The sequence below is a fragment of the Hyperolius riggenbachi genome, chromosome 8 (genome assembly GCF_040937935.1).
Source record: "Hyperolius riggenbachi isolate aHypRig1 chromosome 8, aHypRig1.pri, whole genome shotgun sequence".
In the NCBI taxonomy this organism is placed as follows: domain Eukaryota; kingdom Metazoa; phylum Chordata; class Amphibia; order Anura; family Hyperoliidae; genus Hyperolius; species Hyperolius riggenbachi.
Window position 1 is genome coordinate 247730028 of NC_090653.1, and position 27605 is coordinate 247757632.

General features: G+C 46.7%; 1 protein-coding gene across 6 annotated transcripts in view; it reads left to right on the forward strand.

The window, feature by feature from the left end:
• ST6GALNAC6 (ST6 N-acetylgalactosaminide alpha-2,6-sialyltransferase 6) overlaps positions 1-25725 on the forward strand; it is an 83741-nt gene extending 58016 nt beyond the window's left edge. For all 6 annotated transcript variants that reach the window (XM_068248536.1, XM_068248542.1, XM_068248540.1 and 3 more), the window contains 3 exons: positions 1361-1770; positions 11183-11290; positions 25505-25725. In XM_068248536.1, the coding sequence (XP_068104637.1) occupies positions 1361-1770; positions 11183-11290; positions 25505-25712 (726 nt within the window). In that variant the 3' untranslated portion in view covers positions 25713-25725. The remainder of the gene's footprint in view (positions 1-1360; positions 1771-11182; positions 11291-25504) is intronic.
• Positions 25726-27605: the final 1880 nt, after the last annotated feature.

Below are 27605 nucleotides of genomic sequence, written 5' to 3' on the forward strand. Positions count from 1 at the left end.
AGGCCCAAAGGACCACAATCATGAAAAATTGTAAAATTTGAAATACACAGATTTGAAATGTACATTTATCCCAGAGTAAAATGCACTATAAGGTCTCGTTCACACTATATGCGTTGCCGTGCCCATTTTGGCAATGTCTATGGTTTGCGACACACAGGAACATCAGTGCACAGCCTGCATTGTTTGACGTTCAGACTACATGCGCATTCACTGTAACGAATGGGATCGGCAGTGCAGATGGTGTGCGATCATGCGCATTGCGTTCTGATCACACAGCCATCTGCATTTGCAAGTGTGAATTAAAGGGAACCTAAACTGAGAAGGATATGGATTTTTCCTCTTAAAGTAATACCAGTTGCCTGACTCTCCTGCTGATCCTGTGTCTCTAATACGTTTAGCCACAGCCCCTCAACAAGCATGCAGATCAGGTGCGCTGACTGAAGTCAGACTGGATTAGCTGCATGCTTGTTTCAGGTCTGTGATTCAGCCACTACCTTGGTCAATGTGATCAGCGGGACTGCCAGGCAACGGCTATTGTTTATAAGGAAACATCCATATCCCTCTCAGTTAAGGTCCCCTTTAAGCCTAAATTCCTTTTTTTCCCTTGTTGCTGTTACTTATAGTAGATTGTAAAAAGCTGACAGATTTAAGACTAGTACATTTCCTTATGGCAGATTATTATTATTGATTTATAAAGCGCCAACATATTCCATGACACTGTACAAAGTAAGAAACAAACATGGGGTACATAATAATACAGACAATGGTGTACACAATATACAAGATACATAATTAGTGACAAAATACAAAAAATGATACAAAATACAGAATACAAAATACAGAATTAGTCATGACAGTGATAAAAGTAATATGATAAATAAAATGTATAATGATTTCCAAGACATAAAAGGGGGAGAGAGCCCTACCCTTGCGAGCTTACAATCTAAAGATTCTCAGTGTTATCTTTAGTCTTTACAAAAGATCTATACAGGGATGTCAGCCAGCTTCCCTACTCATTTGCGCACTATTTTGACAGTTGTTCTGAATAACGGCCATTCAGTAAGTCATTTCGTAAGTAAAAAGGTAACTAAGAATACCCCGATGAGGAGATGGACTAATACAAAACCTGACAGATCTGTCAGATTTTTACTGCCTACTGTAAGCGACAGCAACGTAGGCAAAAAAAATAATTTATTGTGCATCTAACTCTGAGAGAAATCTGAGAGAAGATGTTTCTATGTATGAATTTTGAGTTTACATTTTTTCGCAATAGTTGGCCTTTAACATGCCAGTATTGATTTGTAGATGGTAAATTATTGATTTAAAATCTCCACCCTAACATGAACTTTCCACTCTTTAGACTCTTCACTCCAAGTGCAGCAGTTGCGTCCTTGTCACCAGCTCCAGCCACCTTCTGAACACCAATCTGGGCCCGACAATTGACCAGTCCGAATGCGTCATCCGCATGAACGATGCCCCCACCGGCGGCTATGAAAAAGACGTGGGAAACAAGACAACCTTCCGGGTGGTGGCGCATTCGAGCGTCTACAGGGTGCTGAGGAGGCCGCAGGAGTTCCTGAGCCGGGCACCTGGGCAGACCCTCATCTTCTGGGGCCCGCCAATAAAGATGCTGCAAAACAGCAAATCTAACCTCTACCACATCATTCAGAGAGCCAGCTCTGCTTTTCCCAACGTCTCCGCCTTTGTGGTGTCTCCGCGGAACATGGTGCGCTTTGACGAGCTGTTCCGGTCAGAAACTGGGCGAGACAGGTTAGAATTCAACAAACTGTGAGATATGCTTGTGGTGATCTTCCTCTCAGCCTTACCCTATGCCTACACTATCCAACTTGTTTCGCCTGTACATCGTCTTATCCTCCTACTCTTATAAATGCAGTTGTATTTTCTGTGTCAGCTAAAAAATGCTTAATGTTGTATTTTCTATATACAGACACTGTACTTAGAAGTTGTTCTCAGCAAGAAAGAGCTTCATGGGTGTAATTCCTTATTAGTGAGGGTTACCCTATAGTCCTGACTGTCACTTGCATACCTAAATGTTAACTCTTTCAGGCAGAAAATAAAAAAAAATTAACTGAGCCTAGTTTACACACGTCTATCTCGTTATGTCCCATGTCAGAGCATTAGAAAATTTGCTAAATGATAAAAAAAAAAAAATGTAAAGCAGGGAATCAATAAAAAAAACCCTTCTCAACAGTCACACACACACCCATGTTACTCCGCCTCACGTGGAGTGAGTATAAGGACGGAAGATGGAGCCAGTGGCGGACACGGACTGGTATATTGCATGGGGGGGGCATTTAATATTAGGGGGACAGCGCCGGGGCGGAGGATGCGAGCGTGACAAGACCGATTCCTGATTGATTTCATCATGAAATCAATCGGGAATTGGCCTGCGGTGTATGGGTAGCCGACAGATCTTTCTCTGATCACATTAATAGATTAATCTATTCCAAATCCCCCACCCCCCACTGTTATATTTTATTTTTACTCTTACCCAAAGCTCTTTCGGACTACAAAAAGAAAGCTGCCACTCCCAAAATTTAACCTTAAAGGTGGCCACTAACGATCCAATTTCTAGTGAAAAATCGTTTGAGCGATCAGATAATTCTGATTGGAAGAAAAATCGTTCACAACACCATTACAGCCAACAAGAAAATCCAAATTTTGGTTTGACGAAAATCCAATCTGACGACTATTTTTATAATCGTTCGTAATTGATTGTGCCCATCAACTGAGATTATTTACTACCAATCCGATCAGAATTTCTGATCGCTCGAACGATTTTTCGCTACAAATTGGACTGTTGGAGTCCACCTTTAGGGCTCTTTCCCACTAAGACGTTGCGTTAGATGCGACGTTAAGGTTGCATAACGTGCCCCTAACGCAACGCATGTGAGCTTTGAAGTTGGAGGTTATATAGAGCCGCGTTATGAGTCTCTTGATGCGTCCGTGATGCGTACTTTTTGACGCATACTATCGGACGAAAACGGCGCATGCGGCAAAAGACTGTGGAGACCACATGATCGGAACACTCCGCATCACGTGTTCCCGCCAGCCAATAAGCGGCCGCTCCAGGAAGTAAACACTGCAGTGCAGTGAAATTAGCCATGTGGCTAAACACAATAGCGGACTCTCCCCTCCTCCTCTCCTGCACGGAAAAAACTAAAAAAACAACATTACTGAGCATGTGCAAACAGTCTAACGTGGCTAAAACCACTTATAAAGCACAGCATGCTGCACTTTCATTGAACGTCCAGCGTTACACTGTAACGCAACGTGGGCACTGTGAACAGCCCATTGATTTTTCATTACTGTGATATGGGCTGCGTTACAGGCTGCTCTAACGTGTACCTGTAACGTCCCACTGTGAAAGCAGCCTTAGACTACTCCACTTTCGTGGCTTGAGCAGAGATAAATTAGGAGGAAACGGTCACTGTGCTAGGCCAGGCCGCTAAGATAGTTAGCCATTTCATGCAAAAGGTCAGGTAGCAAGTGAGGTGTCATCAACAGTTACAGTTTTTAAGTACTTTAAAAATATATTTTAAATTTGGGTCACATGATCCTTGGCTGCGGTTTCTGGAAAAAAAAAAATTCAGCTTCACTGCTACAGAGTAGAGGTCATTTAGTACATTGGGTGACCATGGCAGAAACCCAGCTTACTGTAATTAGATTGTCTCAGATGGAGGCTATCCACACAAGAAACACGGGAATATAGGGGCAGACTGCCAGGTACTTTTATCATTCATTTTATGGAAATCCTGGCAGCCTTTCAAGAAGTAAACTTTATTTATAAAAGACTATTACATCTCTGACATAATGCTGACTTAAAACGGGTTCTTGGAGTTCTGCTGTAATATTAATATCAATCCCCCTTGAATGCTCTTCTTAGGCAATAGCTGATGTAACTAGCTCCATCCTCAGGCAGAGCACTGAATAGAAACCCCCAGTAATGCTATCCTTGATAATATGTGGCTGGTTGCATTGGCAACGTTGGCTTTGCTAAGCAACAGAGGCGTCCATTGCAGTTGTTGAACGTCTTAAGAGAAACCATAACCAAGAATTGAACTTCATCCTAATCAGTAGCGGATACCCCCTTTTACATGAGAAATCTATGCCTTTTCTCAAACAGATCATCAGGGGGCGCTGTATGGCTGATTTTGTTGTGAAACTCCTCCCACAATGTGAGGTCCTGACATCATACTGTGGGAGCCGTGTTGCATTGTGGGAAATAACAGCTATTTCCAACTGCCAAAGAAGAAAGCAGCATCTACTTCCAGTGACATCACCTGCCAGCAGTAAAAATGTCACCATGTGATAAAAGTCTGAATGTAAATCAGGAAGAAGAAAGATTTTACACTTAAATCATTTATAACATAATTATTGTAAAAATTAAGCACTTTTTTTCTTACATTATTTTCATTGGAGTTCCTCTTTAACTGCAAAGATAAGTACTGTACTGTAAAGTGATTTCACAGGTGACCATACAATCTAGTTTGCAGAACTTTAAAGCGGACCTGAACTCAGAACTTCCTCTCTGCTCTAAAAGATAAGCAACAGCATAATAACCTTTAAAGAAAAAAACATTTCTTTGTTATAACTGGTACAAATCCTGCAATAAATCTGCAGTGTCTACTTCCTGCTTTCATGGAAGCAGACGTATTGTTAACATCCTGTGTTTACAAATTAGCTGATCTGCCGAGGCAGAGAAGATTCCTGAGTTGACTCAGCTGAGAGATATAATTACAGTGGTGATTAGTCACAGATGAGGGCGAATTAGACAGGCTAAACTCTCTACCTTTCAGCTGTGGTAAGCCCCGGTAACAGGCTCAGTCGATGCTAGTTTGGGTCTTCTGCGCACGTGAAGACCTACCGCACAGGCGCAGTAGTTCCGGACTGATGTCACTGAGCCTGTTACTGCGGCTGAATGGCAGACCGTAGGAGGACGACGTGGGACTTAGACGTGTTTATGGGGCTGGAGGAAGCCCGGGTAAGTATCAGAGCTTTAGTTTACTTCATCTCTGAGTCTTTTTTTGTCTGTTTAGCTGCAATAGAAAACTGAAAGTGAGCGGATCCTATTTTATAAATAGGATTCATCCACAAGTGACAGTCTGCACTAAGCGGACCACACTTTTGTGTGGTAAAAACGCCTGTGGTAGAAACCCATCTGCTCCGGCCACCAGCTGTATCACAAAGGACCATCAGAGCAGACAATACACTGTCCACTCTCGCTGGCTGTTGGAGGTCCGGCTCAAGTGGGAGCCTAGCTCATCTGTAGGGCCGGCGCAACCATAGAGGCAAAGGGGGCAATTGCCCCAGGGCCCCAGAGCCGGTAGTGGCCCCCAAGGTGTCTCCCCATCCTAACTCTTTCTCCCCGAGGGCCTTTGCAGAGTTTTTGGAGTAGTGTCTCACCTGTGCTGGCAGGCAGCTGAGACACTATACTGCCAAAGACTCTGCAGGGGCCCCAGGAAGCATAGTTAAGCTGGGAGGGGATTTGGAGGGAGGGTCAGGAGCCATCTCAGGGGCCCAGGAGGGAATTTTGGCTGCAACAAAGGGACCTTAATTTATTCTGCTTTTTGTATAGGGGGTGTTTGTTGGGGGCCCCCAGACTAATTTTGCCCTGGGGCCCCATTGTCACTAGAACCGGCCCTGCCTAACTTTACTGTATGTATTATAAAGCTGGACAAACTCTATTAATTTCCTTTAACAGATTAGACATTGGAGTTGATAGAATAATAAATAAACAAAAACACCCTCTCAATTGACTTTTCATTCATTGAACATTGATTGCTAGAGGACTTTCTCTTCCCCTATCAGTTTTCAGTGGATGAGGACCCCAAGGGGCCCCAAAATCTACCACCTTGTCTGGGGCCCCGTTAAAATGTAAAAAAAAAATAACTCATAAGTTAATTGGCTCCCTGTAAAACTAGCCTTAACCTCTTCAGGACCGTAGGCTTACACCCCGCTAGTGACCAGGCAATTTGTTTCCATTTAGGCCACTGAAGCTTTAAAGGATACCCGAAGTGACATGTGACATGATGAGACAGTACTGCGCTTGCATGAGCACTATCTCTTGCATGCTCACACAGGCACCTGTCTTCTAGAGGACTTAGCTCCCAAAAGACTTCCAAAACCTCCTTCCGTGGGGGATACAAACAGGGAAGCTATCGCCGCAATGAGGGGACCGGGAGAGGAGCGGGAAAGCTCTTTAGGACTCAGAGCCTTCCACCTCCTTAGGAAAGTATCTGATTGATTTTTTGGGGGAAGTCGATTCCCATTGACTTTAAAGTGAAGAAAAGTGCCCATAGGGGTACTCACCTCGGGAGGGGGAAGCCTTTGGATCCTAGAGGCTTCCCTTGTCCCCGTGTACAATTCTTTGTACGATTCGATTAAGATTCTTTATACGATCCGATTAAATCCAACATGTCCGATCGAGATTCGATTCGATTCAATTCGATTTGCCATTGCAAAACAATGGTAAATCGAATTGAATTGAATCCTGATCGGACATGTCGGATTTAATCTGATCGTAAATAGAATCGTAATCGAATCGTACAAAGAATCGTATCGTGTAGATGGGGCTTTATGCTGGGTACACACGATGAGATTTCCCGTTCGATTCCCGGATCGATTCGATTAAATCAAACATGTTCGATTGGATTTCGATCGATTTTTTCATGATAGGTATGCAAAATCGACGGAAAAAACGATCGAAATCCAATCGAACATGTTTGATTTAATCGAATCGATCCGGGAATCGAACGGGAAATCTCATCGTGTGTACCCAGCATTAGACTGAACAAGATTGTACACTGAAGACTGTACGGTGCGTGCTTTAGAATCATTAGTGGTGCTTGTACAACCTCTGAGCCTTTATCTGGGCAGGAACACTTCTGTAATTGTGCTGTGCATAATGTGACCACTTCCAGAATCAGAAGTGCTATAATTGGCCTTTGTGTAACATGCTTCTGATTGGCCACTTCAGGCCTCTGCTCTGACTGACAGCTACTTATGTTTAGCTACTCAGAAATATTAATCAGAAGTTGGTTTCATTAGACAAAAACAGACGGCTTACATTTTTCTTGCAACTCTTTTCTTATGTTAATATGTCCCCAGTGCTGCCCCTCTAGATTTTGCCACCTGAACCAAAAAATTCTGATGGATTCATGTTATGGCCGACGTCGTTTGTATGCAAAATTCTGCACCCTGAAAACAGACCAATTGAATCTCACCGAGGAGGAATCAAATTGGTGCATTTTCAAACTACATATATTTGCATAATTAATTTGCATAATCATACATCAATCTGAAATTATTTGCATCTCACTGACCATTCCCTAATCAATACTAGATTCAAACATGTTAAAACAAAACTGCTCAAATAAGACAAGTGCGGAGATTACTACTATAGTTAGCAAAGATAATGAGAAATTTGACTGATAATCTAGGTACCACAATAATCTGTGGGGGTAGAATTTGGGATTTAACTTGGGGTGTTGCAATGATGGATAGGCAGGGTTTAAAGTGCACATTTATTAGCACCTGCAGACTAATGAGATGTAAAGTCAGCCCTACAAGAGCCCAACGGGAAATATAACTGGACATTGTAATGTATAGATCCAGACATGCTGTATGTGCACCCCAAATTAAACTTGAACAGGTACTGTTATTTAATTCATGTGAACCGGAGATGACAGACATCTCAGCTTCTATACTTACTTGGGATTTGAGAAACTGTAACCAAGAATTGAACTTCATCCCAATCAGTAGCTGATGCCGCCTTTCCCATGAGAAATCTTTTCCTTTTCACAAACAAATCATCAGGGGTCTCTGTATGGCTGATATTGTGGTGAAACCCCTCCCACAGTGTGATGTCAGGACCATGGACCTGACTTTTTCCAGTCTGTGAACCTCATTGCATTGTGGGAAATAGCTGTTTAAAGCTGAGTCCAACTGCTAAAAAAGCAAGCAGCATCTCCTTCCACTGACATCACCTGCCAGCAGTAAAAATGTCACCATGTGATAAATGTCAGAATGTAGGAATGGGAGAGGAAAGATTTTACAATGGGAAAACACTGACTAAACCATTTATACATAATTATTGTAAAAATGAAGCAATTTATTTATTACGTTATACGCTACGTTATAAAGTTCCTCTTTAAGCCCCCTTAAGACGGTCCCTCACTGTCTCCCTGGGTGGCTCCTGTCCCCTGCAGTACTGCCCGGTAGGAGTAGCACCGCCACGGGAGCATGAGAGAAGTGCGTATGGCCAGGCCACTCATGCGTGACAAAGCGCGACGCTATCGATTTTGGCGGCCAATCGACCAATAGATAGATATCTCTCTGATCAAATCGGATTGAGATCTGTTGGCCGACATAAAACGCAGGATGATTTCCGATCAATTTTAGCATGAAATCTTTCAGCAATCGGCCTTGTGATGCAACCTCGCTACTTCCTGTTCATGTAAACCCCTGTGCCCCTCCCCTGTCTCTGCATTAATACTTTGCCTGCCGCCGTCCGCCGCCAGTCCAGACTCCTCTTCCGCGATTGCGCCACACGGGGTTGCCAGCGTACTGCATAAGGGGCGCATGTGCGACGTCACCACATGGAGAGGAGTGCGGACACAGCAGAGAATGGCGCCAGGCAAAGTACTAATGCAGGTTACTAAGGAGGGGTACATGTACATTAGGGGGGGAAGCTGTCAGGGGGTTCCATAGCATTCGTCGTTTGCAATTATCGCACGCCGTTACCGCTGCGCCCGATCTAGCACGTTGGCCCGAGTTTTTCCAGCATAACCAATTGATACATGCGACCAAATTTGGCCCGAAATTGGTGGCTTCGTCGAACGGGAATGCTTTTGGCAGCACTGATTTTCATATGATTCAATAATAATTATCGAATCGTATGACCGATCAGCCGACCAAATCTAAAGATGTATAGCCACCTTTAGTTATAGTGAAAGTCTTCCTACAAAATAACGCTCATCCTTTCATCTCCACCAGCCACAATTCCTTACAAAAGTAACGCAGGTTAATTTGTTTTACTGTGTGCATTTTTACTTTATACGGTACAGTACTTTGTATGAAATATCTTTCTAGTAATGTTTTGGGATTGGCCAGGGCTGGTTTTAGACTTTTTTCTGCCTGAGGCAAACTTGTGAGGATGCTCCCCCCCTCCCCCTTCCGAATTGGAATGGTCGCACAGCACCTGACAATTTGCACCGCACGTTATAACTGTGGTGAGCCCCCCAAAAACACCTTCAGTATAGGTAGATAGCCAGCTATAAGTGCCCCCAGTATTGGTAGCCACGTACAGTTGCCCCCAGTATAGGCTAGCCAGGTACATTTGCCCCCAGTATAGGTTAGCCAGGTACAGTTGCCCCCAGTATAGGTTAGCCAGGTACAGTTGCCCCCAGTATAGGTTAGCCAGGTACATTTGCCCCCAGTATAGGTTAGCCAGGTACAGTTGCCCCCAGTATAGGTTGGCCAGGTACAGTTGCCCACAGTATAGGCTAGCCAGGTACAGTTTCCCCCAGTATAGGTTAGCCAGGTACATTTGCCCCCAGTATAGTTTAGCCAGGTACAGTTGCCCCCAGTATAGGTTAGCCAGGTACAGTTGCCCCCAGTATAGGTTAGCCAGGTACATTTGCCCCCAGTATAGGTTAGCCAGGTACAGTTGCCCCCAGTATAGGTTAGCCAGATACAGTTGCCCTGAGTATAGGTTAGCCAGGTACATTTGCCCCCAGTATAGGTTAGCCAGGTACAGTTGCCCCCAGTAGAGGTTGGCCAGGTACAGTTGCCCCCAGTATAGGTTGGCCAGGCACTCTCTTTACTTTCTGTTTCTGCCTGGTGCTGCCCCCAGACTTCTGCCGTCTGAGGAAGTCGCCTCACATGGCATCATGGGCAGGCCAGGCCTGGGATTGTAGAACAAATCATCTGAGTTTCCATTAATCCTTATGGGGCAATCTGGTTTGGAAAAAGTGTGCTTTGGATTACGCATGTTTTCAGGAAAGAATTATCCTTGCAAACCGCTGTAGTCTTTATTGCTGTGCACTACTTCCTCCTGTACCTGAGACTACAAGTTTTCCTAGTAAAGCCACAAATCTCCACTGAGGTCCCGGGGATAGGGATAGGACAAGATGGGAAATCTTTCAGACACAGACAGTGATTAAACCCACCAAGAATAGGTACCGTATGTATCGAAAAAAAATGCACAGAAATTTGGGCAGCCAGTAATGCCGATAGTAAAATATCGGTATTTAATACCAAGATTTCACTATTAAAGTGTAGAATTGCGGTATTAAATACCAATATTTTACTATGGCTAAACCTAAGCCTACTCTCACACAGAACCCTCCCCCCGATGCCTAACCTAAACGATGCCTAATATTAACCCCCCCCCCCCCCCCACACACACACGTCCTACTTGATGTCTAACACTAACTTCTCCTCCCCCCGCGCACAAACTACCTACCCGATGCCTAACCCTAAACCCCCTCCCATTCAAACTACCTACCTGACCCCTAACCCTCCCCCTCCTCACACACAAAGTAACTGCATCTATAGAAATAATGGCATTGAGCCCAGAGGCGCCACTAGGGTAAGTGTCACCCAGTGCGGAAACTCATGAACCTCCAACCCCACCAGGTAGTAACACTGCTTGTTATGGTGGGATGTTAAGAGGATCATCACGTGGCCCTGGTGGAATCTGAACTCTGTTGTCATCTCAACAGGGAACAGCAAGAAGGGAGAAGAGCAGGAGGGAGACATACTGCAGGCACTAGCCTGGTCTGTATTTACATAGCCTTACTCCACTCTGCCTTAGCCTGGAGCTTGGTGTCACCCCCTCTGCTGGTGAAACCTGGTGCGGTCCGCACCTACTGCACCCCCCTAGTGACGCCACTGATTGAGCCCAAATTACAGTTCAATGTTGAATTCTACAGGTACCTATGGCGGCGCCCAAACTTCCAACGCTAGTGGGCGCCCAAATTGCCTGCGCTAGTGGGCGCCCAAACTTCCTGCGCTAATGGGCGCCCAAACTTCCTGTGCTAGTGGGCGCCCAAACTGCCACACTGCAGGAGTCCTTCTACACACATCGATCTAAGTTGAGTTTCACCATATCAGTATGTCATGACTGTTCAGTAACTGTGGATCTCTTTCTCTGCAGGGAGAAGTCTCACTCCTGGCTCAGCACTGGCTGGTTTACCATGGTGATCGCAGTGGAGCTGTGTAATAATGTCCATGTATACGGAATGGTGCCCCCGAACTACTGCAGGTGATATGTTTCTCTAGCTTGCTCTATCAGTGCTGTACATTACACATCAATATGGGGTTCCTCATAAGCTTGGTTCTGGCTGTGGACTAGGTGTTCTGTACAGTGGCATAGCTAAAGGAGCTGTGGGCCCCGGTGCAAGTTTTACAATGGGTACCCCCAAGCACTCTATACATAACAATTGATACAGCGCACCAAAACCTGCCAATGGCAACCACAGCGTCAGAGGATGGGGAACAGTTTGTTAATGATTACCACTATTAAAAGTATCTATAGAAGTGATTATTGAGGAATAAGGGCCCCAATGCGGTCGCTACCCCTGCACCCCCTATTGCTACGCCCCTGTGATCTTATGAATGACTGCTGTTGGGGTTACCACCATTTATCAGTAGCTGGTGTGGGGTAAGTCACTTCAAAGTGAGCTTAACCACTTAACGACCAGCCAACGCCGATAGGCGGCGGCTGGTCGCAGTGGTGTTTCCATGGAAACGGCCGCTCGTTCGAACGGCCGTTTCCTGTCAGTTCACGGAGGGAGTCTCCGCGAACAGCCTGCGAACCTCCGATCGCGGCTCGCAGGCGAAATGTAAACACACTGGGAAGAAATCACGCCGTAAAGGAGATCGGCGATCCCCGGCCTCTGATTGGCTGGGGATCGCCGGCATCTGATAGGCTGAAGCCTATCAGAGGCGGTACAGGACAGATCGCTGTCCTGTAACGCCTATTCTGAGGAGGAGAGGGAGGGAAGGAGAGGGAGGGGGGAATAGCGCTGCGGAGGGGGGCTTTGAGGAGCCCCCGCTAGGCACAGCAAGCCGGCGTCGATCACACCCCCCCAGCAGGACATCCCCCTAGTGGGGAAAAAAAGGGGGGAAGTCTGATCGCCCTGCCTGCCACACGATCTGTGCTGGGGGCTGAAGAGCCCACCCAGCACAGATCACTGAAAATTCCCCCGATCCTTCAAGGACTTACGAGGCGAATTGCTTAAAAAAAGTTATGTACCTCATTGCTAAAGCAGACCTCAGGGCAGACGAACAGCACCTTCCTTTTCACTATCAGGTGCTTTATCCTTCTAATCCAGGTTACATTGCAGCTCCCGACCCTCCTCAGGGTCGCCCGAGCAGAATCGCCGCTTTAAAAATCTAACTCCTGCGCAGCTTGCATAGCCGTGGCTGCTCAGGATTACAGCCCCGCTCGTGTCCGCCCTCACTCCGTGCGCTCTATTATACGTCATGTGGGCGGCTCCACATGACCACCCACATGACGAACTACACTGCCAGCCAGCCGCGCCCCCTCGACAGAGAATACAAGCGCTGAGCGAGCAGGTACTCACTCGCTCAGCGCTTGTATTCTCTGCGGAGGGGGCGCGGCTGGCTGGCAGTGTAGTTCGTCATGTGGGTGGTCATGTGGAGCCGCCCACATGACGTATAATAGAGCGCACGGAGTGAGGGCGGACACGAGCGGGGCTGTAGTCCTGAGCAGCCACGGCTATGCAAGCTGCGTAGGAGTTAGATTTTTAAAGCGGCGATTCTGCTCGGGCGACCCTGAGGAGGGTCGGGAGCTGCAATGTAACCTGGATTAGAAGGATAAAGCACCTGATAGTGAAAAGGAAGGTGCTGTTCGTCTGCCCTGAGGTCTGCTTTAGCAATGAGGTACATAACTTTTTTTAAGCAATTCGCCTCGTAAGTCCTTTAAGTGGGCACTGTAGTGACACATAGTAGAATGCTGTAAATTATTCAGGATGCCCACTTTTATGGTAATTTTCCTGGTCTCACCAGCAGAAACACTCTCTATATCTATATATATTGCTGTATGTTGGTATGTAATCCCGCTCTCCCAGTGATGTTTAAGCCCAGGCTGTTTAGCTATATGGAATTCTCCTCCCAGAGCATCCTAGGAGACCAGGGCCCATATGCAGTTCTATGTTTTCCCCTAAGAGATAATTTTTCATCTTCTATTTAGAATAACCAAAAAGTAGGTAAAATTTAGTACCAAAAAGTAGGTAGAAAAGTACTATCAACTATCTTAAAGGGAACCAGAGCTAAAGTAAAGAAAAGATTCTATACATGCCTGGGGCTTCCTCCAGCCCCATACGCGCTGATCAATCCCACACCGCCATCCACCGCTGCCCGCATCTACGAGAACCGGCTCCTGTCACTGACGTCATCGGAGCCGGGCTACGCTGGAGAAGTGCGCCCTCTACGTATCTCTCCAGCGGCTGCTGCAGAGATACGCAAAGAACGCACTTCTGCTACGCTAGACTGGCTCCGACTGACGGAACAGCGTGGAGCCGGTTCTCCTAGTTGCGGGCAGCGGTGGATGGCGGCGTGGGATTGATCAGCGCGTATGGGGCTGGAGGAAGCCCCAGGCATGTATAGAATCTTTTCTTTACTTTAGCTCTGGTTCTCTTTAAGTATTTTCTTGCTGGTGATTTAAAAGGAATTTTATTGACGAGTTTAAAGATATCGCGTAGGAGAAAACTCAGGAGAAAAAGTTAATTACATATGGGCCCAGGTGTATTTTCACTGGCTTTGGAACTCTCAGTAAACGAACATTCCGCAGAGCTGCCTCTGACAGGGCTAAAGATGTCGCCACCTGTGATACATTTTAAAATCTAAATCGGAGAGAGGAAAGAAAGATTTTATGATGGCCAAGCACAGACTAGATAATTTAGAAAATGAATATTGTAAAAAAATATTATTATTCATTACATTATTTTAACTACAGTTCCTCTTTAAAGCTAAAGTTCAGGCAATTTAATTTATATGTATTTAGTAGAACATTATCTCGAATTAATCATGAAAAAAAAACAAAAAAAAAGTGTCCCAGTGTTCGGAAAAATAAAAATCCAAAATACCTGCTGCACTTATTCATAGAGCCTCATCTACTAATCCGCAACCCATCACTGTCTGCTCACCACCCAAGTCAACCTCATGCCTTTCCCCACCGCTAGAGACTGACAGATGTGATAGGCTATCAGCCAGCATGGAGGCGTGGCTTCAGCTGACACAGTCATCACTCTTCTTCTGTGCTTCCATGTGACCGTAGGGGAGTGGTTTAGACTAGGCACAAGCACGCAGCTGTAATTCACATAGAAAGAGAGGCTTTCTGAAATGCTGCAGTAGGGAGTTTCCTTGCACACTATGTAAAGTTTTTTGTTTTTTTTTACAAATACAGAACATTTATATTGCGCTTTTCTCCTGGCGGACTCAAAGCGCCAGAGCTGTAGCCACTAGTGTGCGCTCTATAGGCAGTAGCAGTGTTAGGGAGACTTGCCCAAGGTCTCCTACTGAATAGGTGCTGGCTTACCGAACAGGCAGAGCCGAGATTCAAACCCAGGTCTCCTGTGTCAGATGCAGAGCCCTTAACCATTACACTGCCCAGCCAATTTATCGAAACCTTTTAGTATAAAATGATACAAACAATGAGTCAACCCCCATCCCAATAAAAATTATGTCTTTCACAAAATATTTTATGCATTATTTATTTTTTTAAAAAATGGTAAATAATTGTGTAAATATTGTGTATATATACAGTCCCTCTATGGGGCTTTGAAATAAAAATTAACAACTCTACGAGTCTACAAGCATGCACAACAATGAGGGCTATTTACCTGTTGAAACAAAAACAACAAAAAAAAACCCCAGATCACAGGAAGTAATGCTCATGTGACCCAGCAACACGTAACAGGTCACATGAGGCACTGCTGTAGCCATGGATACAAGACACTGGAAGGGATCGCTGGATCCCTGAGAGCAGGCGAGTGAATCAGTGCTGCTCATCTAGGAAGGGTGAGATGCGTATGAGCAGGGGGACATTTGAGCAGGGAAGCCGCCTATTGCAGCCCTCTAAGGGTTGCCACCCTGAAGCACATGATTCACGTTGCTTCATGGAAGAACCGCCCATGTCTGGATCAGACAAAGAAGAGAAGCTCCTTCCTGTTTACAGGAGGCTTCCTGCTTTGATTGATCTGCAAGCAGTAAACACAGAATAATCTCATAACATTGCGCCGGTAATCCAAATCTACCTACCTACACTAACAACATGTCTGTACAGCATAAGGCCCTGAACTGTCACCTGAGAAGTCTATCCCAATTTCTGCCAAACGACAGTCCTTGTATGTGTTTACGAGATTTTAACAATTAGCTTTAGAGTGAAATGAAACTTTGCATTATTAACTCTTCCAGTAACTTTATACCAGTATTTCTTGTTTTTCTAGAAGTTCATATGCCTGGTTTAATCTTCTAGAGCAGAGATGAAATTTTGAGTTTGAGGGCTTATTCACAGTGGGACGTTGCACTGTAATGCATCATTAATGTCACAACGCAGCATTACAATGCAAGGCAAACCAAAAGGTATTAACGCACAATTAACGCTGCATTACCGTTGCATACAGTAGGTAGAGTAAAGCATACAGGCAATGAAAAGTATGCTTTCCTGTACCTGGTAACATGTGCATTTAGAGGTAACGCACTGCAGCAGTGCGCTAACATAACGTTACAATGCGACGCTAACGTCGCACTGTGAATATCCCATAGGATTAGCATTGCAGTGCGGTAAGCTGCGCTATAAGGCAGTGAATGTAGCCTCACACCACTTTCTAATGCTGGCCACATATGTTTCAATTGTGAATATTTCATATAATTCATTCCATAAGCAGAGCAAAATCAAACTGTCAAGGTAAAGTGAACCAGAGACGAAGCACCCTCATGTATTTTACTATATCAATGGGAATATGACAGTAAACACCTACCCTGCTCTCTGTTTCATTCTTCACTGCTAAGCCTGCTTGTTATCAGCCCTGATAAAATACCCGACTGTGCATTCAGTCTGGCTTTGCTCAGGAATCATTATAGCTGAGTCATTATAGCAGAGCCAGAAGGGGGCAGGCTTGGGCTTGAAAATATATCAGAGAAGACAGACTCAGATATAATGATTCCTGAGCAAAGCCAGACTGAATGCTCAGTGAGGGATTTTATCAGAGCTGATTAGAAGCAGGCTGAGCAGTGAAAAATGAAACAGAGAGCAGGGTAGGTGTTTTCTCTAAAGTTCCCATAGTAATATATGGTAAAATACATGAGGGTGCTTTGTCTCTGGTTCAATTTAACTACAATTGAAAAGCTGTGATTATTCTCAACCAAATGTTTTATTGAATGAAAGAGCTGGAACATTGAAATCTCAATAAATCAAATAGATTTTTAAGTCATTTTAAGGCCTTTCTCTCACGGAACTGCACGCTTGTCAGCCACGAGTGCATTTTGGGTGCAATTAAATGGCAGTGTTTTTAACCCCACACGTGTCATCATCTGACACGCTGTGGAGTTTCCCAGTGGCAAAAAACTTGACTCTATAAAAAAATAAATGTAACTATTTTTGATTTAAAAGAAACAAAAAACTTTTCTCAAAATGTTCAATAATTCCGCTTTAAAGACTAACTATCGGGTATTAGGCTTGATTCACAAAGCGGTGCTAACTGTTAGCACGCTTGTGAAAAGCCCTCTATCACACCCAAAGTCAGTTAGGTCGTAATAAGCAGTGCTGGCGCACAAAGTCCCGCGGTTAGCGTTCCCAGACACATTAGAACCCTCTATGCTGCTATATGGTATATGATATATGCTATAGCAGCATAGATGGCGCTATTGTGGCCAGGAACGCGAAGAATCACTCGCGTCCCCAGCCTGCCAGCTCCTGTCACCGAAACAGGAAGTGGCTGCTGGCGGGGCCAGGAGGATCGGAGGGAGACGGCGAGGGCACCGGAAAGCTGCAGGGGGCTATTGGAAGCCCCAGGTGAGTAAAACTCATTTTTTTTGTTTGACTTAAGTGTCCCTTTAAAATGGGAAATGCTAAGAAGGATTTTCTCTCTTTTATTTTTTACTGTAGAAAAATCACTAAAATCAAATGTGGACAGTGCAATACACATGTTATGTAAGCAGAGCAAGTATTTATCTACTTATATATGTTTTTTTTCTGAGATAGTATGGCTGACAGCAGGGGCGTAGCTAGAAATGACTGGGCCCCATAGCAAAAAAAAATTATGGGCCCCCCTCCCCCCACGACCTTCCAACCCCACGGACCTCGGACCTCCCACCCAAACATTTTCTGGGGCAATCTGATTTCCCCACAAAATGCAACCAGATTGTCGGCAGATTTCCCTACAATATGCAACCAGATTGTCGGCAGATTTCCCTACAATATGCAAATAGATTGTTGGCAGATTTCCCTACAATATGCAACCAGATTGTCGGCAGATTTCCCTACAATATGCAACCAGATTGTCGGCAGATTTCCCTACAAAATGCAACCAGATTGTCGGCAGATTTCCCTACAAAATGCAACCAGATTGTCAGCAGATTTCCCAACAAAATGCAACCAGATTGTCGGCAGATTTCCCAACAAAATGCAACCAGATTGTCGGCAGATTTCCACACAATATGCAACCAGATTGTCGGCAGATTTCTACACAATATGCAACCAGATTGTCGGCAGATTTCCACACAATATGCAACCAGATTGTCGGCAGATCTCCACACAATATGCAACCAGATTGTCGGCAGATTTCCACACAATATGCAACCAGATTGTCGGCAGATTTCCACACAATATGCAACCAGATTGTCGGCAGATTTCCACACAATATGCAACCAGATTGTCAGCAGATTTCCCCACAAAATGCAACCAGATTGTCGCCAGATTTCCCCACAAAATGCAGTATATGTAGTTAGGTCTATAGTGGGCTAACATTAATTACCTGGAGGGAGGGTGGTTGGGCAGGCTGGCACACTATTTGCGGTGCAGGCAATGCACTGGGTAGGCAGTTAGGTAGCTGGGTGGGAGGGTAGGGAGATAGGTAGACGAGTGGGAGGGTAGCCAGATAGGTAGACGGGTGGGCAGTTAGGTAGCTGGGTGGGAAGTTAGGTAGAAAGGTGGGCAGTTAGGTAGCCGGGTGGGAAGTTAGGTAGAAAGGTGGGCAGTTAGGTAGCCGGGTGGGAAGTTAGGTAGCCGGGTGGCAGGGTGGGCAGTTAGGTAGCCGGGTGGGCAGTTAGGTAGCTGGGTGGCAGGGTAGGCAATTAGGTAGCTGGGTGGGCAGTTAGGTAGCTGGGTGGCAGGGTAGGCAGATAGGTAGCCAGGTGGGCAGCTAGGTAGCTGGGTGGGCAGTTAGGTAGCCGGGTGGGCAGTTAGGTAGCCGGGTGGGAGGGTGGGCAGTTAGGTAGCCAGGTGGGCAGTTAGGTAGCCGGGTGGGCAGTTAGGTAGCTGGGTGGCAGGGTAGGCAGTTAGGTAGCCGGGTGGCAGGGTGGGCAGTTAGGTAGCCAGGTGGGAGGGTGAGCAGTTAGGTAGCCGGGTGGGAGGGTGGGCAGTTAGGTAGCCGGGTGGGAGGGTGGGCAGTTAGGTAGCCGGGTGGGAGGGTGGGCAGTTAGGTAGCCAGGTGGGAGGGTGAGCAGTTAGGTAGCTGGGTGGGAGGGTGGGCAGTTAGGTAGTGGGCAGTTAGGTAGCCGGGTGGGAGAGTGGGCAGTTAGGTAGCCGGGTGGGAGAGTGGGCAGTTAGGTAGCCTTCAGTTAGGTAGCCCTCAGTTAGGTAGCCAGGTGGTAGGGTGGGCAGTTAGGTAGTGGGCAGTTAGGTAGCCGAGTGGGAGGGTGGGCAGTTAGGTAGCCCTCAGTTAGGTAGCCGGGTGGGAGGGTGGGCAGTTAGGTAGCCAGGTGGGAGGGTGAACAGTTAGGTAGCCGGGTGGGAGGGTGGGCAGTTAGGTAGTGGGCAGTTAGGTAGCCGGGTGGGAGAGTGGGCAGTTAGGTAGCCTTCAGTTAGGTAGCCCTCAGTTAGGTAGCCCTCAGTTAGGTAGCCGGGTGGGCAGTTAGGTAGTGGGCAGTTAGGTAGTCGGGTGGGAGAGTGGGCAGTTAGGTAGCCTTCAGTTAGGTAACCCTCAGTTAGGTAGCCGGGTGGGAGGGTGGGCAGTTAGGTAGTGGGCAGTTAGGTAGCCGGGTGGGAGGGTGGGCAGTTAGGTAGCCGGGTGGGAGGGTTGGCAGTTAGGTAGCCCTCAGTTAGGTAGCCGGGTGGGAGGGTGGGCAGTTAGGTAGCCAGGTGGGAGGGTGAGCAGTTAGGTAGCCGGGTGGGAGGGTGGGCAGTTAGGTAGCCAGGTGGGAGGGTGAACAGTTAGGTAGCCGGGTGGGAGGGTGGGCAGTTAGGTAGTGGGCAGTTAGGTAGCCGGGTGGGAGAGTGGGCAGTTAGGTAGCTGGGTGGGAGAGTGGGCAGTTAGGTAGCCTTCAGTTAGGTAGCCCTCAGTTAGGTAGCCGGGTGGGCAGTTAGGTAGTGGGCAGTTAGGTAGTCGGGTGGGAGAGTGGGCAGTTAGGTAGCCTTCAGTTAGGTAACCCTCAGTTAGGTAGCCGGGTGGGAGGGTGGGCAGTTAGGTAGCCGGGTGGGAGGGTGGGCAGTTAGGTAGCTGGGTGGGTGGGTGGGCAGTTAGGTAGCTGGGTGGGTGGGTGGGCAGTTAGGTAGTGGGCAGTTAGGTAGCCGGGTGGGGTAGTGGGCAGTTAGGTAGCCGGGCGGGAGGGGAGGTAGCTGCCTCACCTGGGGTCCCCCCTCCTTTTATCAGCGGCGGGAGGTGCGTCATATACAGAAGGCTCCGTGGGAGTAATCAGCCACTAGAGGTTCAGCTGCCTCCGGGCTACGGTGTCCCCACTGTATTGCTGCTCGCAATAAACCAGGAAGCGGTGCGAGCAGCAATACAGTGGGGACACCGTAGCCCGGAGGCAGCTGAACCTCTAGTGGCTGATTACTCCGACGGAGCCTTCTGTATATGACTCACCTCCCGCCGCTGATAAAAGGAGGGGGGACCCCAGGTGAGGAGGGGGGCCCCAAACAAAAAGTAAACAAAAAAAAAATAAATTCCTCTCGGGCAGCTGCGGGCCCCTTGTGACGTAGCGCTGCCGCGGGGCCCCGTAGCAACGCTATGGCGGCTATCCCCATTGCTACGCCACTGGCTGACAGCTCCTCTTTAAGTGAGCAAATGTGATTTCCCATGATGCATATTCTGGTGTGAAACCACAATTGCTCACTTAAAGTGGATTTCCTGCCTGAAAAGAAAAATGTTGGGGTCCTCCTGCAAGAGAAAGTTATAATGACCTGCGCTGTCCATAGAGAAGACAGAATGGTGTTTTTTTGTTTCAGGGGGGCGGGGCCACAACCCAGAAGTCGGCGGATTTGGGGTCATCGGGGACGGCTTCGGGGGAGAAGACAGCGCAGGTATATAACTTTCTCTTACATGGGGACCCCGGCATTTTCATCTTCAGGCTGGATATCCGCTTTAACCCTTTAGAAGCCAAATAAAGTAAAGCTTTATTTGGCTGCAGGACTGAATTTTAACTGCCGCTGGGGAAGTCTGTTTTCCCTAGCCTGCCAGGCTTGGCTGCTATGTGGTTTCAGGGTAGGGGTGGTGGCAAAGAGCACAAATACATACCTGTCTGGACGGCTGGATCGTCTTCTTCTTCTTCCTCCACCATGGCGATGACATGCTCCCAGCAGGTCTCCTCAGTTCCGATCACATGAAATGATGTGATCGTGTTCCAGGCGACCGTGTCAGCGTTACAGCGCCACCCAGTGGTGGAAGAGAGGTGATGGAAGACTCTCTTCCATCACCGGGTGGCACTGTAACAGCGACATGGGCATGGCCTCCTGGATTCATGTCATATCATGTGATCTGATGTGAGCGGGACCCAGACCTGCCAAGAGTTCAGAGACGCCAGTGGAAGAAGAGAAGAGGCCGTCCGGAGCAGGTAAATATAGCTTCTTACTGCCAGGCACTTGTTTACCTGCACTAAGCAGCCAAACGAGATATCCCGTCAGAGGTTTACACTGCACAAGCAGCTTCAAATGATGCATCTCGTTTGAAGCTGCCATTGGGTTAAAGCTGGATTATTGTAAATACCTTCTGTTTAAGGAAGGCAAAGATCACATTTTTTTTCAGTAAGAGGGCTTTTTGGTCTCTTTTAACCTCTTACACATGGGTGTAACAGTCACCCGTGTAACCTCTGCCATCACAGGGGGTCCCAGAGGCTCGGAGGGCCCCTCCTCCTCCATCACCTCAACCGCAAGTGCAGCCAATTAGCTAACGAACCTTCCTGTTCACTCACAAAAACCGTGTACAGGAGCATCTGTCATTTTTTCCTACTTCCAGACACTGCTTCACAGCAGAAAACTCTCTGCTGCCATTCACCTGCTCCCGATCAGGTGACCTGCATGGGGTTCTGGGACTAAGGGGGCCTATGCTATCATTTTTGCAGGGGGACCCTATACATTTTAGTTATGCTCCTGCCCTTATAGTCTCCTAGAGGTTCTGAGTCACCATGAGCTATCTGGGTACACTGTTGTTCTGGGCCCAGCCCTATCCCATAGAGCCGCATCAATTCCTGCCATGCACCGATAAGGACCAGAAAGTCAGAAACAGGCTGTCTACATGTTGGGTTGCTGTGGCTCTGTAAAATGTATTTGCTATGGGCTAGCTAGACACCAGCGGTTGCGCACTTGTGCCTGGCTTTCAGGGTCATAAAGACTAGAGATGGCTCGATCCTCCGATTTTAGGTTCGCAAACCTCGAACGCGAACTTCCGAAAAGGTTTGCGTTCGCGCGAACCATGCGAACCGCAATAGACTTCAATGGCAGTTGAACTTTCAAAACTACAAACACTAATTCTGGCCACAAAAGTGATGGAAAAGATGTTTCAAGGGGTGTAACACCTGGAGGGGGGCATGGCAGAGTGGGATATACGCCAAAAGTCCCGGGGAAAATTACAGATTTGACGCAGAGCAGGGTTTTAAGGGCAGAAATCACTTTGCACCATGGCGAGAGTGCAGGAGACAGTGGTTTTCAAGCCCATATGGTCGGGCTAAGGTAGCTCATTGACAGAATAACAGTGACTGTCCAGCTGATCGAATTTGGTCTGTCCACAATGAAGCAACGACCTTATTATCTTGGGTCAGGTGTGCCCCCCAACACACTCATATAGCCGGTCATTGCTTCATTGGGCTCGATTCACAAAGCGGTGATAACTCAGTTATCACGCCTAAAAGACTTTAGGCGTGATAAGCCGTGCAAAGCTGAGTTAGCACCGCTTTTGCTCTTTATCGCGCGCAAAGTCCCGCGCGCAAAGTTTTGCGCGCGCAATCGCGCAATTCCGCGCGCAGCGCCCATAGGCTTTAATGGGCACATCGCGCGAACTGCACTGTGCGCCGGGCGATTGCGTTTTGCGCGCGGAACTGCGCGCGAGTTTCATTTTATCACGCCTAAACTGAGTTTAGGCGTGATACAGGGGTTTTCACAGGCGTGCAAACACTTTGCACCGCTTTGTGAATCAGGCCCATTGTGATACGCAAGCCCCTTCACCGCGGCAAGGTAACGATCACAAAGGGGAATTGACACATGAACATGCCTTTTGTTTTGTTGTTGCAGTCGCAGTGCAGCCGTAGCAACAATGTGTAGTCACACAGGTGCAGTGAAAATGGATGCACTGACTGCTGGTATATAAAACAGCGTGCAGTCACACAGGTGCAGTGAAAGGTATGGAGTGACTGCTGTAAAAACAATGTGCAGTCAAACAGGTGCAGTGAAAGATATGCAGCAACTGCTGGTATAACAATGTGCAGTCACACAGGTGCAGTGAAAGGTATGCAGTGACTGCTGGTATAACAATGTGCAGTCACACAGGTGCAGTGAAAGGTATGCAGTGACTGCTGGTATAACAATGTGCAGTCACACAGGTGCAGTGAAAGGTATGCAGTGACTGCTGGTATAACAATGTGCAGTCACACAGGTGCAGTGAAAGGTATGCAGTGACTGCTGGTATAACAATATGCGGTCACACAGATGCAGTAAAAGGTATGCAGTGACTGCTGGTATAACAATGTGCAGTCACACAGGTGCAGTGTAAGGTATGCAGTGACTGCTGGTATAACAATGTGCAGTCACACAGGTGCAGTGAAAGGTATGCAGTGACTGCTGGTATAACAATGTGCAGTCACACAAGTGCAGTGAAAGGTATGCAGTGACTTCTGGTATAACAATGTACAGTCACACAGGTGCAGTGAAAGGTATGCAGTGACTGCTGGAATAACAATGTGCAGTCACACAGGTGCAGTGAAAGGTATGCAGTGACTGGTATTATAATACAATGTGCAGCAGTCACAAGGGTGCAGTGAAAAGGTATGACTGCTGGTATAACAATGTGCAGTGAAAATGGATGCACTGCTGGTATGAATAACAATGTGCAGTCACACAAGTGCAGTGAAAGGTATGCAGTGACTGCTGGAATAACAATGTGCAGTCACACTGGTGCAGTGAAAGGTATGCAGTGACTGGTATTATAATACAATGTGCAGCAGTCACACAGGTGCAGTGAAAATGGATGCACTGATTACTGGTATATAAAACAGTGTGCGGTCACACAGATGCAGTGAAAGGTATGCAGTGACTGGTATATAAAACAGCGTGCAGTCACACAGATTCAGTGAAAGGTATGCAGTGACTGGTTTATAAAACAGCGTGCAGTCACACAGATTTAGTGAAAGGTATGCAGTGACTGGTATATAAAACAGCGTGCGGTCACACAGGTGCAGTGAATGGTATGCAGTGACTGGTATTATAGTACAATGTGCAGCAGTCACACTAAGCACTGAATGTGCTGGTCCTGGCACAGTATAGCAATTAGTAAGGGCCAGCTGTGACAGACAGGGCTGTATATGCAGTGTCAGTGGGCCACACAAAAGAAAAAAATACCCATCACAAGAACATTGCCTTTTTTAATAGGGGGGGGGGGGGGGGGCTCCAGGAGGGAGTGCAGCTTAATTGGCTGCCATGTGTCTGCTGACTGTGATGCAGAAGGTCAAAGTTTAGCCCGATGATGTAGTATAGGGGGCGGGTCGAGTTCGCATTTGAACCGTTCAGGCCATCTCTAATAAAGAGATGATTTGCATATTTGAGAGTGATGAATCATGGGAAATCACACTTGCTCACTTATAGCTGAATTATTGTAAATACCTTAAAGAATAATATTTATACAGAGAGCTCATGGTGACCCAGAGCCACTAGGATGGATTAGGGGGCTGAGAGTCACGGAAAAGCCTTCTGATAAAAAAAAAAAAAAAAATATTGCTAAATATTAACTTGCCTTCTAAAACGATATGCAATGATTCAGATTAGGTGTATATATTGTTGTGGCGGAGGTGAGCTGGGTGCATGGGTGGTGCTACACTGGGGCATGCTGGGGCACTGGCCCCCCGCTGGGAATCACTGTGCCCCCCTGAGTGCCACCCTAACAGCCCCCCCCCCCCCGCTCAGTAACATACAGTACATAAACTGTTTCCAGCAGCATGCAGTGAACAGAATAGGGTCTGTAAAGAAACTTACCATGTCAGCCTGGGTCTATGTAGGCCCAAGGGTTTTATCTATTTACCATAAATACCTCACAATCCTTTCAAGATTGTATGATAATAATGTATCTGGATGGATAGCTTACCATACAATCATCGGTTTTGATCACTGAAATGGGCCCCACCAGCCAGCCATCGTGCCCCCTTTGGGCCTCCCAAAAATCTAAAGCTGGAGATGCCGCTGGCTGGGCACAGGGAGAAGCTGAGAGACGGCTCTCCCTGCAGTAGGAAATGTAGGGGAACTTAACCTAAATGTAAGGTCTCACCTATCAAAGATGTTTTATAGTGTATTCTTTGGATCTAATAAAACCTGATGAACAAGAATTCTTTATATTTGCCCATATCCTCTGCCCCCATCCACCCTTTAGACATGGGGGTGGTGCACGTCTGTGGCATTCCTCTCCTCTCTTTACTGTTATTGTAAGTGGATGTGGCTCTAACAGCCTTTCTTAACTTTGACGGGATGGTGGTAGGCACAGCATGCTTGGTTGTGGCGCAATGCTTTCTCTGGGTCATAGTAGATTGTGAGACCCTCCCATCATTTCCTATAAGAGGGAGGAGTGGCTTTATTGGGAGGGTCACACGACCTCTAAGGTAAAGTCCCTCACAGGTGAGTATAGATTTTTAGAGATGGGAGGTCAGCGCTTTAGTTTGGAGGTGGGGGTGCAGGAGACACGAGTGCAAAAAAAGTTGTTGGAAATTGGATTTCAGCATGGCCATACTGAACGATGTTCATCTTATTTCCATCACTGGAGATACACATTACAAAAAAAGTGAAAATTAACTTGTTTTCTCTTTTTTCCATTATCAGCAAGAGGCAGCACAAGATGCCGTACCATTACTATGAGCCCAGAGGTTCCGATGAGTGCACCACTTACATTCAGAACGAGCGTGGGCGAAGAGGCAACCACCATCGCTTCATCACAGAGAAACTTGTGTTCGCCCGTTGGGCCTCAGTGTATAACATCTCCTTTTCTCACCCTGAATGGTTCAAAGATCCAGACAGCAACTCAAACTAAATAGTGGTTTTAATGTCTTGTCTGTCTTTGTTCCACATTGACTGGCCTCCTGTGTATGAAAAAGAGATCTCTTCTGCATAAGGCGAAGCTCAGTGTGGGGCCAAACTAAACACAGGAAGTCCAGAGTGTCAGAACTAGCCTTTCCGGCAGGCTGCTTCACACTGTATAGCGGTGGTTGTGCAGTAAAGGATTCTGGGAGGTTCTGTGCGCTTGGATTCACTCTGCACTGCACATGGTGAACAAATGGATCAGAAAGGTCCTCGTGATTGAGACAGTCTCCAAGAGATGGCTGAGACTATCCTAGCAACAAATCAGCTACCCCCTCCTTCTTATTTATAGGTCAGATAAGAAAACAGAAGGGAGAAACTGATTGGTTGTAAGCTTTCAGTCATAATGTGCCAATTTGACTAGAAAAGTTATGGAAAGAATGCTATTGTTGGTCTTAGAACCACCTAGTCATTACTCCAACTATACTGTGAAAGCATAAAATTAGTTGGGTGATGTTACTAAGTGCCAAATGGTTGAACTGAGCTTAGTAATACATACGTTTTTAACCAGTCCTCGCTGTCCAGTTTGCTGGCCAAAGTAGATACCTTTTCTTGGGCATTCATGTCATTTTAAAGATGTTCTATACAATATAGTTACATCCAGTGAAGGCATGGGAGTACTTAGTAACTTAGAGCCCTTAGCTTTGGTTAAATTATTATTGTGACCAGCAGTAGAAACAGAGCAGAAGGGCAATGAGATGTTTACCAGCAACTTCACAAGGAGAAATGGTTCCAGACTGAGGTCTTCCAGATAGCTCTACTGCCAACAGGAGTGCAGATATATAACCGATATGACACACCCCGTAGAGAGACAAGGGTGTAAGTCAAATAAATAAGCTGTGAAGGACAGTTCAGATAGGATAATAAGTGAGATGCACCTAAGAACAGTGCATTACGTAAGAATAGGAAACCTCAGCAAGGGTGAATCAAGCATGGTCTTGGACAATCTCACCATTAAGACGCTTGTAACGTAGTGATACTCACACACTTGCAACACGGCATCATTCACACACTACCAATGCTGTACACTTTGATCTGTAAATGGTATCCCAACAGTGTACAGTTTTGTCCCTGACAGAAGGTGGCATCCCTTCTCACAGCAATATGTGAAATCCATGCTTTACAAATAGACTGTTTGGGAAAAGAGATCCTGCTATGGGGACTAGTGAACGTCTATGGGCATGTTTTATTATTATTTCCCGTATTTATACACAACCTATTTATTGTGAAGGACTTTTTATGTAAACCATAGAACAGTTCACAAGTTCTCCTGTCCCTTAAAGGGGACCACAAGCTTACAACTTAATATCTGTCCACTCTAAAGTCACTTTGTGAGAAGCCAATTTACCTATGAGTATGTTTATAGGTGTAGGAGGAAACCTGAGTGGTCAGAGCAAGCGCATTGACCATGCTGAGAACTTACCAACTTCATTGAGGCAGATCCTTTGGTGGGAACCATATCCAGGACCTCAAAGCTGCAAAACCAGAGTACTTATCACACAGCCACTGCGCTACCTATGAGACCTTTTCCATAACAGCCTCTCCATCTCAGCAAGGCTGATTTCAGATCAGAGTTGAGACTTCACACAGACTTTGCCTTTCCAGTGGAAGCAATCATAACAACCGTCCACACTATGGCCTCGATTCATAAAACTGCCTGCGAGCGGGGAAAGTCGAGCGGGGAAACACCGCTGTCGGTATTTCCGCCTTCAGGGTGGTAATTCATAAAAATTTAGCTACTTGTGATATACGTGCGGAGATACTCCGCTGTAGGCAGGCGTTAGGCTGTCGGGAGACGTGCGGAAACAGGGGAAGCAGGCGGAATCCCTCCGTGCGGTGTTCTCTC